General features: G+C 27.6%; 1 protein-coding gene and 1 long non-coding RNA gene across 3 annotated transcripts; both read left to right on the top strand.

The window, feature by feature from the left end:
* Positions 1–1,934: 1,934 nt before the first annotated feature.
* Positions 1,935–6,805, top strand: LOC126552916 (uncharacterized). The gene is made up of 4 exons (XR_007606382.1): positions 1,935–2,109; positions 5,888–6,133; positions 6,247–6,368; positions 6,550–6,805. It is a non-coding gene; the product is annotated as an uncharacterized LOC126552916 (long non-coding RNA).
* Positions 6,806–7,442: 637 nt separating this feature from the next.
* Positions 7,443–15,340, top strand: LOC114129965 (uncharacterized). Of its 2 annotated transcripts, none has more exons than XM_027994837.2 (2): positions 7,443–8,655; positions 13,935–15,340. In XM_027994837.2, exon 2 carries the CDS (start codon positions 14,034–14,036, stop codon positions 14,754–14,756), a length of 723 nt encoding a protein of 240 aa, XP_027850638.1. In that variant the 5' UTR covers positions 7,443–8,655; positions 13,935–14,033; the 3' UTR covers positions 14,757–15,340. The 2 variants fall into 2 exon arrangements, with proteins under 2 accessions (XP_027850638.1, XP_027850639.1); XM_027994838.2 differs by lacking the exon at positions 7,443–8,655 and adding an exon at positions 11,716–12,657.
* Positions 15,341–16,967: the final 1,627 nt, after the last annotated feature.

Raw genomic sequence — 16,967 nt, 5'->3', positions numbered from 1 at the left:
TGAGTAAATATACCTGCCATCAATATTTATATTAAGTGTAAGACGGATTCACAGCTATAAGTCGTCTGCAGTGATATGTTCCTTGTATAGTTGTATCGTATTCAGATTGGCAGTTGTAATTTTTATATCAGTCATTTACCATGGTCTATCGTGAGTTAAGCGGATCTCAACTTTTGGTAACGGTATAGACAACTAATCATTATAGATATAATAATACTTCATCATTTATTTGAGGTTTTGTTTATTTGTAATCTGAAATATGGTAGTAAGATTGGTCAGGTAAACAGTTGTTTATCCGAGTACGGAAACATTTTTTGCCACGGCTTCATGATCACTCATCGATTTAGCCGAATCACAATTTACAGTGTCGTTGACCTGGTCAAACTAAATAGAAATAATTGTATTTTTTCTCAGTGTATAATATTTAAATCATTATTGATTTTTATACATGTTACCGCTGACTTTTGTGAATAAATATAAACGAATGCACAGACGAAGTCTTCAGTTACAACGATATAATAGAAGAGTTCGGTAAGTTACTTTTTATAAATAACAAGTATACAAAAAGTTAACTTATAGTTACGTTTTAATCAATACACCATTACAGTTTATTATCAATAATTTATAGTCAACACATTACAACAAAGTATTTTACAGAATCAAATAAAAAATAATTTTGAAAATAGTGATATATGGTGATTATCGAGCATAAAAAGGTACATTGACCTATCTGGATCTTCCCTGTCGGATGTCGCCATCACTGTATTTACTGCTCACTTAGTATTCTTTATTTCATAGTACTTACAATCTAAGACTTAGGCTTAGGCCCTTAGTCAAATTCTTTTGAAGCAAGTATAGGAGGCAGGTTCGCTAATCATCGAAGGGACCTAATTTATTATCAACAGTTTAACCTCGTCGAACGATCGAAACCGGCCAAATGCAAGTTTGACCACAGACGTTGATTTTTAGCCTGAAATATATTTCACTTATAAAACTGATAATTTTCTTCGTAGTTCTTGTATTTATCGATTATTTTAGTTGCCATTATTTCATTATTTTGTATTATTTGTTTCGACCAACCAAACTAGATATTATAAACAAATGATAAACCAATAACCGACATACCTAACACCAACTATATAATCATACAAAATTGTACTTTGCTACCACTCCTAATAAAATAATAAATACCTTCATTATTCTTATAAAAAACAAATATTTTTTGTTCATTACAGTGATTTACAAATTAAAATTATTATTATTTGTATACATAACACTATGTAAATTATTAAAATACATGAAAGAAAACTTAGAAAAATTTCACTTGTTTTAGAATAAACCTACCACTCGAAACAGAGTCTACTAAGTCTAGCACTGATTCCATGATAAATGAAGTACAAAGTACACTACATAAACAATTTGTAAATGGTTCTCTCGCAATACACAACGAAATGATTTCTCATTTTTTTTTTCATTCTAAGTAAAGCAATGATTGTATTTGCCATTAGCAAATAGCAGTCATTGCATTTGGAAGCAGTAAAAATGCTTCAATCTTAAATTTCAAAGAAAATGTATGGTAGGTAGCACATTATGGTCAAAAGATCCCATGTATATTGTATACCCACTTTTCAAAATAAACAAACAAAATATTAGGTAAAATTTTCATTTTATAAACATTTTAAATTTTTAGATTTAAGTACATTATAATTTTTGTTTTAACATGGATTTATGTCTTTAGGGAGTAATGAAGTATACCTTCTTATTTCTTGTAATAGTCATAATAATATGTTATCTCTAATACAATGGAATATTTGACAAATTTTGTGTCATAAAATATAGTTTAACTACTTCATACTTGTCTCTAGCCAATACAATTTTTAGTTTAATATATTCTAACCATGCCCGTAACGACCGATACATAAAAATAAAACAATTAGGTTACCTTAGCAACATCGTTGGTACATTTTTTTTATCATATTTTTAATAGATTTGTGATTCGATAGTTTTCTGCAGTGTATAAAAAATAAAAGTCGATTAATTTTTTAATGGTAAATTCCAGGTATTTGAAGTGAAAATACTCATAACAAGGAATTGACTTATCAGTAACTAGTAAGTGTTCATCAAATGTATATGCTTAAGGCTAGGTTATGATACCCTTTATGTTTTGAAATTTAACTAAAACCAATTTCTAACCATTTAGTCAGACTACTCATAATATTTGATATTGTAGAGTCTGAAATGTAAACTACAACTATAACAAATTTATATTAAAAATTAAAATACCATAACATAACGTAGAGTTAATCTGAGATGGTCACAAATCAGAATTACATACCTAATTGAGTTTAAAATTGTAAAAGCAGTCAAGATAAATGGTAAGTACTCTTTTAAATTGAAAAACTTAACAATATAAAACAATATTCTTAAAAGTTGTTCTTACCGAAATTACAAAACATAAAAAAAAAATACCCATAATTTTTTTTTATAAGCATTAAATGTTAAATTTTTACGAAACTCATAAAAATTATTAAGACTTAAAAATTTTTAAAATTTAGGTTTTTTCTCGTGATTTTTCTTATAGAGAATAAAATACAGTGTAATTCACATAAATATGGGCGATTGAAAAAAAATGTGTTAACGAGTAACGACATTAAAAATATATACCTACCTATATTTACTAAATACTCCAGAAACAATTATTTTCAGAATGGACACACTATATATATATTTAGCATCCTAAGTACTTAAGTAAAAGTTAAGAAATTACAATTTGAAAATAGCATTCAATCAGAAATGTTGAGGAAATAAGAAAGAAAATAGAACAGGCACGGTTCTAGGACTATATATTTTCGTATAGGCAATAGTAGATTTATAATTAGGTTTTAACTGTGAATAATTTTTCTAATTTCCTGCCCCTTCCCATTAATAAGGGACACCAGAACTTTTGGTATGGGCAGCTGCCCACACTGCCCATACGCTAGAACCACCATTAAAATAGAAGTTATGGATAACGTCATTTATTTGAGTTGTTTTTACTTATAAATAAGGCCAAAGATGAACAATATAGGTACAAGCTAAATACTTTTTTTTTCAAATACATATTATATAAACTGTTTTAAAAAAAAAATCACATTATGCACTATGCAGACAACACCATATTAAAATTATGTGGTTGCCTTAAGTCTGAATATTCTAAATAAAATTATCGTAAATTATTATTGTTATTTAATACAAAGTTTAGTTTTACCACAATATCATTAGGATAATTTATGAGTGTATACTATGATAAATAAAATTAGCTTAGATAATAATTGTGATAACTGGAATAATTTAATAGTTAGGGTAGTTTTATCTACCGTTTTAAAATTATAAGGTAGACCTATACGGTACAGACAAATTGAGAAATTATATAGGTACACTAAATATTTAGAAATATGTCAGCATTATGAGATGTGTGCTTAAAACAAATAAATAAAAATATAAAAACCAACTTTAATTAATCATAATAGCTAAAATCCAGTATTCATAGAAAATAACATTTTAAAAGGAAATAAGATATAAGTATATAATTAATATAATGATTGTGTTTTGGAATGAATTATAAAAAAAAATATATTGAATAAACTAAAATAAAAATAATTTCTTAAAATGCTATGGCCTATAATAAATTAAAAAGTAGATACCTAATCTTTAAAATAATTATAGGAACTTATAATAAAATATGAAGATTATTAATTCTTGAATAAACTCAAAACATCATACCTACACATTTTTATGTTTTTATAATCTAACAAGTATATATATCAACAAATCAACAACGTATATAATATAATATTATAATGTATATAACGACTAACACACGTTTTAGAAAACTGTAGAAACTTAAGAACTGCGTTTTTTATTTTATTTATGGTTTTATTTGATTATAGAAAGTGTAGGTACTAGGTATAACAATTCGATAAGACATTTTTAATTATTTTATACATATTGTATTGGTTTTTACATTAATAGCGGAGAAATTGATTAGGTACCCCTAACAATTAATTAGAAATATTAAAAAAAAGTTTAAACCGTTAAGGTATAATATTATAATACGATAAGGATAATAAGAAATAAGAATCGATTATGAGTCCATCGACCATCAGCAATAAATATTATAAATAAATTATTTAAAGAACTATTACAATATAATAATTCTAATGTTGCAATGTAGGTACCTACCTATTATATTAATGATACCTATTACGTAATAATCTATACTGTGTCAATAATAATGATCGTGTTATAATTGCGTACAGACATTTTTAACTATTGTGATTGCGTACGTTTTAGGTATTTACCCAAGCTTAGTGCAACGTTGCATCATGAACATTTTTTGTAAAATTACTTATTTTAAGAAATTATTGCTGATCTTTGATAAAGTTTCATAAAATTACTGGGACTATATTGTCAGTCGCTAGTGCCAATGTGTTCGGGGACTGATTAGTGATTACCAAGATATTAATTTGTAATTTGTACTTTTATTGTATTTTACATAATATACGAATATGTATATTAACATATTATTGTATATTAATATTATATCAATTGATAAAACTATTGGTTTTATTTTAATAGTTTTAATTATAAGAATTATTTAAAATTATACTATAATTATTATTATTTATAACATAAACCCGATTGAATAATAATATAATAAATAGAAATACACACTTTTTACCTAACTTCTTTACAGTTAATTTACATATATTTAATTGAAAATATTACTATTTCTACGGTATTAATACTGAATAGTGAATAGGTAGGTACTTAAATAGTATACATTGGCAACGCTGCATTCGTTTTATAAAGCAAACGTAATGTTTTTAAGCGTCAACTAGAGCGTAGAGAAATTCTGTAATAATATACAATAGTTCATCACCGATAATAATTAATTACCCACCTATCTTTAGTTTATATAAAAGAATACATTTTATTTTATATTATTTAACATGAAAATAATTATTTATGTAATATATTGAAATATAAAATTTAATTGTACTCAAAATTCAAGATTTAAGGAAAGTTTAGGGCTTCCTTTTTCAGAGGAGGTATGTTATATGTATAGCGTATATTAACCATACATGCATATAGGCTATGTATAGGCTTAATTAGGTTGTTATTATAGTGAATATAATAGGTACATAATTAATTAAAAAATGTTATTGAAATAAAATAAAATTATAATATTATATATGTACACAAGTTAATGGATGATGTGTGTAGGTATTTTATATAGGGCTATATCATAAAAGTGTGAAATATATTGTACTTGGTATATCATATTATATTATTCAATACATTATTATTATCAGAGTTTATATTATTCGAACGAAATTTGTTCATAATCAAGAAAAGCTTAAATCTCTGTTGACGCAACTAGTCGACTACACATAAATATGGATAGGCCAGTCCAGAAAATGGTCTAGAATCCTAAGTTGTAGGACTTAGTGTATATCGTTGCTCCATGCATTAATGCCGTCACTTTTAAGTCTATCTCAGTAGGTATACTTAGTAACTACCAGTCTCAGGTAGAATAATTTAATTATCTATTTACAAGTTTATAATGAAACTATTAACGATGTTTCTTTATAATTTTAAGGCTTAAAATACCAACAAAACCTGTAATCACGTGTTAGGATGATTAATTTTTAACCAAAGTTGTAATAATTGTATTACCTAATGAAATTATTGATTATTTTACGCTTCTGAGTTCTGAAAAGTTATTTTTCTTACCTATAGCTAGTTTAGTTAATTTTATTGTTAAAATTTGTTAACTAATATAGGGACTATATATACTATAAAGAAGAAAAATTACATATTTTGTTTGACGATATATCTACTGCAGTGCTTGAATGAATTGAATGGGAAACGTTCAAAAACTTGAAATAACACGGGCGAAGGAACGAACATTCAAATACTATACTGACACATGTATAATTACTAAGTTAATAAAATTAATAATGTATTAATTAGCGGTAAGACCATTAGATGGTCAGATGGAGAGTATTTATCTCATAATAACTTATACATACAAGTTCAACAAAATTGAAGGAACTTATTGTAATTCGATGAATTAATCAAACTAAAACAGGTAATAGTAATAATTTTATAAAAAGTTTATCAGTCTCTTTCTTGGTTATTAAGCTATTAGATTATCGATATTTAAACTGAAATCGTGTGTTAATATTTAGTTAAAATTTACAGACGCAAGAAAAACAACTAGGTATTGGTGACAGTTTTTCTAAGACTATAAAGAATGGATAATAATGAGATGTAAATGTATGTCATCTGAGGCGATAACCCAAGAGGTTACCTTCAGTCTATAGGTATCTATTAAGATTTTATTTATTGATCTTATCGTGTATCTGCAGCTTGCAGTGGACCAATGGTTTATTTTTATTTAAAATTAAATTAGTTTGTGAAAACACTCTAAAAGTATTTAGGATGATGCGAATTATTATCTATTGATAGTCCTAATAGTTTATAACATGACGTATATATATATAGGTACAAGGCAGTAAATATTAGTACTTGTAACGACCCACCGAAAGAGGCAAAGAGCACCTAAATTCTTCCCAATCAGCGAGTGAAAATTTAATAGAGAAACTATCCAGTAACAATTCAATTTTGAAGAAATTTGTACATTTTTTTGATCTTTGTTATTGATTTTTGGATCCAAAATTCAAAACATAGGCGATCGTCATACTTTCAGACTTCAAACATAAAGATATTGAACAGCTAACATTAAACTATTTAAACACTATTTTATGAATAGTTTGTTTTACTTTTGAAACAAATTTGTATGCTTTTATAGTTTTATCACTATCAAGTTGTACTGATGGTGTATAAAATTTTAAACGATGTACCTATCGATATTCTATTAATTCTATCGACCGTCATCATTGTAAAAAAACATTTTCGTTCAGAAAGGCAAAAACATGTTTTATAAAATAAAATATAACAATATAATATTGTCTCGAGGATTAATGAGCAGCAAACGGATCATTCAAAAGGAATTTTTCTAGTTACAAAACAGCTGGAGCAGTACAGTTACAATCGCTGTTATAATTCTTTAATCTTTATCCTAGAGGACAACTTTCCTTGACGGTTTTACCGAGTTCCGGGTAAGACAATCAAATTATTTAATACGTATTTTTTGTACCTATCTTCAAAATTATAAAGATTAGGTATATTTTTCGGGGCGTACTAGCATTCGCGAATCGTTTAAAAATCAAAAATTCATCCACTGTCTGCCAGTAGGTAGTGAGAGAAGAACGGTTTTGGAATTCAAGCGGAGCTAGAAGTTTTTTTTTAAGTTGGTACTCGTCGAGTGAGTTGAGTGTTGTCAATTTCACAGCCCCGGCTGCTTTACGCCCTCGCCTCCGGCCAAGCGTCCATTATTGGCATAAATTAATCGCGTGCGCATTTACGGTAATTTGCTGAAATCGAAATTTCACGAAGAACCCGTAGTACCCGTTTTTATTCGTTAGGTTTGGCGGACGGACGTCGCAGGTGTTCGGACGCGCATTAACGAAAATAAAAACGACCGTCGGCGGGTCGTCCGATTCGAAAACGGAGAAAAACGTCCGCTTCGCATTGTTCCGACAAAACAACAATACAACGAGTATAACAAAAAAAAAAAAAAAAATACATTATTGTCGCGTCGTGCGCGTCCGTCTATCAGCTGTTCCTCGTTCGCGCGAGTAGCAGTGGGTAAAACTCGCGTCGAGTAATAATTTACTCCAATCGCACGGGACGTTGCCCGCTTCCCGTTCGAGGTAATACGGTAATAATACAATATCGTTATCGTCCGCGAGTCGCCGCGTCCCGTTACCACACGAATACGTTCGTGCCCGTTACTCGCTAGTCGCTACGTACAGTCGTGTCAAACCCGTTATCGTGTTCGCAGCAGCGATTCGCGCGCACGACCTAAAAAACGGCAGCAGCAGATAGTTCGGTTGGACGGATTTTCGTTCGCGTCGAATTCATAGGTTCGTAATCGTTGGCGACCCGACGACGCGAGACGCCCTTATCTCAAAACCGTTCTTATCACTCGCCCGATACAACAACAACAACAACAACAACAACGACGACGACGACGGCGGCGACGACCTAAGGTTTGTTGTTGTTAGGTTTATCAGCTGCTATAAACCTTACGACTACGACGGTATTAAACGACGATATCGATATCGATATCTGATATCCCTTCCATCATCGTCTCGGGTTGGTGAGCGATAATAACGATAACGATAATAATAATAACAATAATAACAATAACAAACGCGATCTCTCGTTCGGTGGTCGATACCCACTCGATAGGACGCGTATCCGAGTCGCCGTGTCCGGTCAGTACGTGTGCGGAACGATGTTTTTCCGGGCGAGATCCAACACGAATTCCGTGTGAAAATGAACGATTGGCCGTTCGTCGGTCGGCTCCGAGTGAACGCTTCGCCGCAGCCGTCGTCTCCTCGTCGGATAAATCGCCGCCATTCGTGAGAGGAATCGTGTGGTGCCAACCAGTGGAGATACTCGAACGTATATCGTTTGATTGCGACTACCTTGCAGCTGCAGTTCAGCCTGACGTGTCCGACCGAACGGTTTTTATGACCGACCGTAAGTAGAACGATACTTACCTACTCTTAGGTTCCCAACAGATTCCACCCCCAAAAATATTCTGTAGACTGTAATGTCAATTGTTTTTATTCGATTCGACTTCTCATAATGTGTACACAAAATCGTGATGCCGATAAACAAACGCGATGGTGCTTTCGAGCTGTAGACGATTATTACAATTTACGACCGTAGTCGATATGACCTCGCAAACTCATTCGTTTATCAATAATAAATTTAAAATATCGTGTATCTAGCTTAACGATTAAACAATCATTAGGTACGATTTCTCAATACCCGTGTAATTTGATGCTTTTTACAATATATTTTGCATAATAATTGCCATACAGATAGGTGTAATGACTTAAATAATAGGGTAAAATGTTGTAATAACGGTAGGATACTTGGATAATCATTTTACATTTTCTATCTTCTTTTTTCTTTAGCAAATAAATATAGGTTATTTTAGCAGTGTAAAATATGCATTTTAATAAATTCACAGTTACCTACTAAATAATATTTTTTATACATACCACATAGAAACAAAATATTTTATTAAAAGAATACCACACTCGCTTTATTGTTTCTATCTAAAATAAGTAGGTACATGTACAATTTATATTTAACAAAACCGATTTTGTGTTGTTAGCTTTAATATTAAAATAAGAGTCAGGTAATATATTATTTAAGGCACCTCATATGCATTTTTGTTTAAAGTGAGTTATAGGTAGTAGTGTAAAATATTACAATTTTAAAATGATCTTAAATATTTTTAAATAGACAAAAAAAAAATCTAGAAGATAATATTTTTATCTTTAAATTGTATGATACCATATTCACTTTTAATATTTTAATACTACATTTTATTGCAAATGTATGCAAATTTACTGCAGGCTTGGATTGAACTAGTGAGTTACTGACAAATTCTTAGCGAGCCATTCTAAACCTTAAAATGTAGAAAGAGTTTACATTATAAATCATAAATATTATGTATCTAAGTAATATGTTGTATACTTTATAAATGTAAGTCAATTTAAGTAAAAAAGAGTAGAAAAATAAAATGAAAAATGAAAATACATAAAATTATTAATCACATAATAATGCTAAAATTAATTTTATAATACATGTTTGGTCATCTTTTAATATATGCGGCCTACCTAAAATTTATAAAACATTATTGCATTTTATGAGAAAGAGTATAAATAATTAATTTTCTTTAAAAAAAAAAATAGAATTTATTTTATTTCAATAAATTAATAATATTATAATGTGTTAAAAAACATGTATGCATTTGAAGAATAAAAAAAAACTGCTATGGATTATCCACAAAATAATTTCATATCTGTTAAGAAGGAATCAAAATTATTACCACTTTTATTTAAATCTCACCAATACTCGACTAAGCATTGGGAAGTACAAAGATATTGAAGAAAATGGTATAAAATACTAGTATCAAAATTTTATCTATTGTAGAATATATTATAACTATTATTTATAATTAGGTAGTACACAAAATGATGGTAGACCGTATATTGAGAGATAAGACAAATGTTTATATTATTATTTATGACCAGGGTTGGGATTTTATAGCACTTAAAATTGCATAAATATGCGCTATAATATGACTTAAAATATCGCTAAATATGCACTAAAAACATGCAAAAAAGGAAATCGATAAAATAAGCAGATATTAAAAAATAGACCCAAATACCTAATTTGAAATCATCATAATTGTGTATTATACCTATAGATTAATATTATCGCTGTAATTGTACGGCATTGTATCAGCGTAATCGGCCTATTTACTTAATCTATACATTTACAATTTACTTGATAATTCGGTTTGCAAAAATCTAAAACCACGTTTTGGTAAAATATAATTTCATAAAATGAGGCCAATTTAGATTCAAAAAACAGATAACAAAGCACTAAAAATTTAAAAAATCACAAAATATGCAAAACAAAATTTTTAATTTGAATTATCTGTATCATGAAACATGAAACACATTTTTAGCTTACTCTGCTATTTTTTAAGCATTTCATTAGAAATATGCAAACACTATAAGATCCCAACCATGTTTATGACCATCCGACCAAATACCAATCAAAACCTAAAAAGTGATTTCAAAATGAATTTTATTAAGGATGATTTGAAGCGATTTTGATTTTTTGCTCCTTTTAATATTATCAGGAGAATAATTGTAACTCCATGTCATCCTTAATTATACTTTAAAATAATAACTCATAATTGTTATGGTAAGATATATTATTAAAAGTTAAAAAAAAAATTATTTATAGTTAACACATTGAAGATTTTTTACTTTAATACAGTAAAATGTATAATAAATTATCATAAACAGCACAACTCTTTAATACTATACTCATAGAACTCATAAAAATTAAATAAAAAAGTGTTTTGCTTAATTATCTTAGTTAGAAATATATTTAATAATTAGGTGCTAATGTTTTATTGAAATTTTCTCATAATATTGACTGAAGCTAATGGTATATTATAAATTGATGAAGGAATGAAAGTAGATGTACAGTTGATGGTTACAAGATTATCACCATCACTGAAAAATCAGACCAATGATTGGAGTATAGTCTATTTTTTATGTAGTTCAAAAGACTGGATGTTATATTCAAAGTAATTCCCTGTTAGAAAATGTTAACAGTTTGTGTATTAAAAAATATAAAAGAACACCAGTTAATACCTATGAGGTTATGAGGCTAAGTCAGTATCATGTCTGATTTGGATGAAACTATACATTTTTCTTCCCCGTATTGGAGAAATTTCCTCTTGTGGAAAACAAGGTTTTATTATTATTATTATTTGAATTAAAATAATAAGTTAATTATTAATAGTTACTCATATAAATAAATAACATTTTCAAAATATTTAAAATGTTTGTTTTAGTAAATTATTAATATTTATCAGATATTCCATTAAATATATTAGTTTTTTTATTTTTATTTTTTTTAAACGTATTATTACCTACTTGATATTATTTTTTGTGTGGTTATATTTTTGCGATTAGATGGCTAAGAATGCTGAAAAAACTGAATAATATAGGATTGCTAATTTGTAAATTCTTCCGATACTGATCAGTAAATTAATTTTAAGCGATCAACTATCAAATAGAATTCTATCAATAACATAAACATGAAACATGACTATCGTGCTATCATCTCTTACAGGGCGTGTATTACTTGTTAGGTATTATTTAGGTCGTTGACGATTAACGAATTTTTCGATAGAATAATGTTTGGTTCTCTGATTTTACGAAATTTGTGTCTGAACATTTATTTTAGCAGTTTTTGAAGGGTCCGATTCGAATAGTTTTCCGTCTATGGTTCCGAGCATCGAATCGACATCGAAGATTTTCGACCACTAACAATATTATCGTCTGTTTGTTCGAGCGTACGCTATTTGAAATTCTCGGAATCCCCATTGTTGTTTTTGGGACGACGTCCCAACAACGATTATCGTCCGTCCCAACAACGATTATTTATCGATATACCGTCCCACGACGTGTCGTCAAGTTTGCTAAACTGCGCCGCTAGGTTAGTAGCGGTAGTGGTAACACTACGACTGTGTGACGACGTTTGACGCCCCGACGATTGGTCTGCTACTAATTATTTGGAGTGCTGAGTTTGTTTGCGGCGGACGTGCCTTCAATTCATTGATTTGCTCTCGTCATACCCTGTTCATTGTTCTGTTCAGACGTTGTCATTTGTACATTTCGTCATCACGTTCAATCGCTGGAGGTAACGTTGCACTAGTCACAAGTGAGTTACACCCGTATACGTTTTACACATTCCGGCGATATTCGACTTATATATATCGGCGATTGGATTGTAATCCAATTGAATAAGACGATTAGTCGATATCCGCGAAACTTGTGTTTGATCAAAACACGTGTTTTTCATTCCGACCACGATCGTTTCCATTCTGCGAGTTTTCCACTTCGAATACGACTACGGCTGGCAAACGAAACCTAACAGGTTAATCATTTTGTACTTACTAATACTAATAATAATAATAATAATAATAATATTAATAATTTAAATGGCTTTACGGTAAAATCATATCTAATTTACTATTCACCCCGAAACGGGTGTATCGTCGACGTTAACCTAACCCAAACGTATTATGTGTATTACGTAATTTAATTCCGTGGAATTAACACAGATTTTGTTCAGACGTATCATTAAGACGTATAGATTTATTCACATAAGGAATTCTATTTATTTAATTAAAAACATGCTATAAAAAAATAAAAAAAAACGGTAAACTAGTTTTAAGAAATAGTACCTAAATAAAAAAAACTTCTATGGATTAAATTTAATCCAAAGTTAAAAAAGTTTTCAGTTTATTCATAGATGACGGCTGAATCGAAGTACAGGTATAATAAAAATGTTTTCATCATGCATAATTTTGTATTCTTAACAATTACGTTAATTAGTTAACATTGGTTTTAGAACTAAATTATTATGCTTTTGGTTAGAGGTAAAAAATAATATATAACTCAATTGTACTGTACCTATAGAATCTTTATGAAGTGATGTTAAATATTATGTCTTCAGGATATAATCAGAATATGTTGAATATTATAATAATAAATGTTTTTATTAATTATCAATTGTTTACTGACTAAAATATTGAATATTGAAATACTTTTCCAATTACTATATTTTTAATTTGTATGTAATATATTGAAAAACATTAAATTTACTTTTATAGGTGAGTAATTTTAATTAAAATGGGAGAGATAAACTTTTATAAGTTGTACAATAATATTCTTTTTTTTAATAATTATAAATTTTAGTTAATTGCCATATATAATGTAACTGATTTATATTGATTTAAAGATTTTGCATTTTTAATTATAAATTATAATATTTTACAAAGTTATACAAAAAAAATTACCTATACGAATAATGTTCTATATTATATTATTTAAGTAATATTGTTTCATTTAATCTCTTAAAATTTATTGATAAAGACAGGCACAAAAGATAATTATATAAAGAATTTTTTAAATACTTTGTACCTAGGTCAACTACCTATTTATGTAAACTCTAACTCTACTTTATTATTTACTTCTATTTTTGTGAATAATGTTTGCAATTAAAAATAACATTTCTGATTTAATATTTAGTTTATACCTATTATCTGAAAGAGTTTTAAATGACTTCTTAACCTCTTATTTTTTTAAAAATTTTAATTACATATCAAATAATATAATTTACTAATTGTTTATTTTATATTTTTGTTTTAGGTTTTTATGCTAGTGAACAAAGAAAATTAGTATCAAATTTATACAGTCAACAAATAGTAAATTTTTTCTTTTTCGAAATACGTTAAATTGATCATATCAATGAAAAATTCGACGACTTTATCAGCTTATAAGCCTAGAATATTAAGAAATGGTAAAATTGTAATTCCAAAAACGAAAAATATAATTAAAAAGAAGTCTATTTCAAAGGAAAAGATAAATAATAAATTATCTTTTCTTAAAACTAGCTCAAATGATATTAGTAACCTAAGTGTTAAAAATAAAAATGAATTGGTAACTTCGAAATATAACCATATATTTGACAACCGTCATTTATATGTGTTACTTACAAAATTACCACCATCAATAATCAATAGAGATACATTTGATGATCAAAATAATAACAAGCATTATACTAAAGTAGAAGATTATATTCAATTAAATGAACTTCAAATATACAATAAGCTTGAACCAAAGATAGACAAGAGTGAAATGTTAACTGCTACAAAAAAATTGAAACAGAAAAGTATAACATCAACCTCTTTTAAGAATAAAAGAATTTTAAAAGCTAAAACATGTGATCATTCAGTAACTAGTCAAACGTCCGATGCACGAATTACACGTGGAAAGACAATCAAGCTTCAAACAGAAGAAAGAAAACAATTAGATCAAATAATTTTTGATAAATTTCCAAACAACACATTTAATATGTTAGCTATTCAATTATGTGATATTAATGAAGAAGTTAAATTTCTGCGAACACTTGGATTAACATGTCGTTTTAAATGCCCTTTTAATTGTAAAATTAAAAAAAAACAGAATTAAGATTATTTATATATGTATACACAAGGTGACACCATTTTTATTTTAACTATGTATAATTATAAAAGATTTTAAAATGTTAGTTTTGTTACTAGAAATTAATTTGATTTAATGTAGATGTAGTTAAGTTTTTCGGTAAATAGCCTTTTAAATTTTAAAACTAAATAATTTTATTATTATTTCACCTTCTATAATTTTACATAATTTATTTATTAAATTATGCTTTCTATAATCTGATATATGTTATTAATATAACAATTTTATTTATTTTATAATTAAGCTTGTATATATTGTAAAAATGGACAAATAATTAAAACTGTTTTATAAATACTTAATTCTCATTATAATCAATTTATATAATTTATTAAATGCTTAATCATTTAAAAGTGTATTTCATCATTGTAGGAATGAAAACTTGCTAATATGTTTTATTTTATTTAATATGTATTTATTATTATTTACTACTAACTATTATTTTGTATTAAATATTTACTCCTATTACTATTATAAGTTAGCTATTTCTTTCATTATATAATCCAAATTTTTTGTTATTAATAATGTATAAGACTAAAATTGTTCATTAATAACATCCATTAATCATTAATTAAGATTGTTATTTTAGAAACATTCAATAAAAACGATTTTAATGATTCAATATTTGAAGATGCTTTATATATTTATAGTTTATAGTTCTTCGATACATTGCATCTATAAAAGCTTGTAGAGCTTAAATGAAATATAATTATTTATATACATTTGTTATAACTGTTCATCTGACATGTCTTTTATTGTATGTAATAGTTAATTTAATCAATGATTTCATCATTTAAATTCTCATATAAAACTAATTTTGCCTAGTGCACACGTATTCATTTACTATTGTCAATACGTCGAGTTAATCATGCGTGGAGATTGCTACACCTTGGAGATACCAGTAGTCATGTTTAAGTCAAATCAAATATTTATTTGTTTTATAGATAATTAATATGAAAATCTTGTTGATTTCAAACATTAATTTAATATTTATACCTAATCTTCAAGGTACAGCACGAGAATGTGAAAACCAAACAGTGTCAATTGTTTCTTATTTATTAAATTAAATTATAATATATAGATGATATCTACTTTAAGTGGAACTTAGATTTTAGAATAAATTTTCTTAGATTTTTTATACACCTGTTTAAATCAAATTTTGGATAATACTAGACATCAGTCAAACATGAAGGAGTAAATGTTAACAGATTTTAATCTTACAAAGTTTTAGCAGAACTATCAACGGTAGATATGCATTAATATCTTACATAAATACTTTAAATCTGATGGTAGTTGTAAAACCACACATTTTGTCTTTATTGACACTGTAATTATAATTGTATTTATTTCACTATAATATTTATTGTTGTTCTGGACTTTAGCAATAGACATTAGGAATTAAATATAAACACTTATATCTATACTTCTTAAATATTTTGAATTAGAGACATTGATTTTCTTATTAATACTGTTTGCTAATCAGTAATCACTGTATGAATAATTATGTTTTTAATTTCACAATACTTATCCAGTCATTAATAATTTTCAGTTGGTATTTATTAACTAAGTCAAAAAAAAAAAAAATTGAAAATGATTTCACTTCTGTTATATTGAAACTACTTTGGCAGTTCAAATCTACTTTGTCTTCGAGTAGCCTTATTTATAAATATCCCGCCTGGGAACAGATTTTAAATCAAATGTTACCTGTTGCAAAAAAAATAAATAACGAAAATCCCCGCACATTGTTATTACCTTTTAATTGATATAAATCTATGCATTTAAATACTTATATAGATATGAATATGATACGCACATATAAACTCGAAACGTATTTTAATTATTATTTTACTTAATATTCGGATATTAGAAAGAAAAATTTTCTTAGAAAATAGAAATGCGCTTGTGTCCGAGATCCAAAAGATATGGATACTTGTAACTTGTCACTGCGGTGAGTGGTGTAGGTATAATTCAATATGTAAGAAACATATTTTATTAATTATTATTACTACCACTGAAAAACAACAATAATATCAAAGGTGAATGCACAGTCTCCGCGACATTTTTGTAACTCCAAATTAATGAGTCTTCCAAAAAATTATTGTTAATATTGGAAAACTACAAAACGTATAGCATTGGAAAAAAAAGTCCTGACGTACAACGTCCCACCTTTAATATAATAAT

Source organism: Aphis gossypii, chromosome X, assembly GCF_020184175.1.
Source record: "Aphis gossypii isolate Hap1 chromosome X, ASM2018417v2, whole genome shotgun sequence".
NCBI lineage: Eukaryota > Metazoa > Arthropoda > Insecta > Hemiptera > Aphididae > Aphis > Aphis gossypii.
Note: the sequence above shows the minus strand (reverse complement) of the source record. Positions and strands in the feature narration are given on the sequence as shown.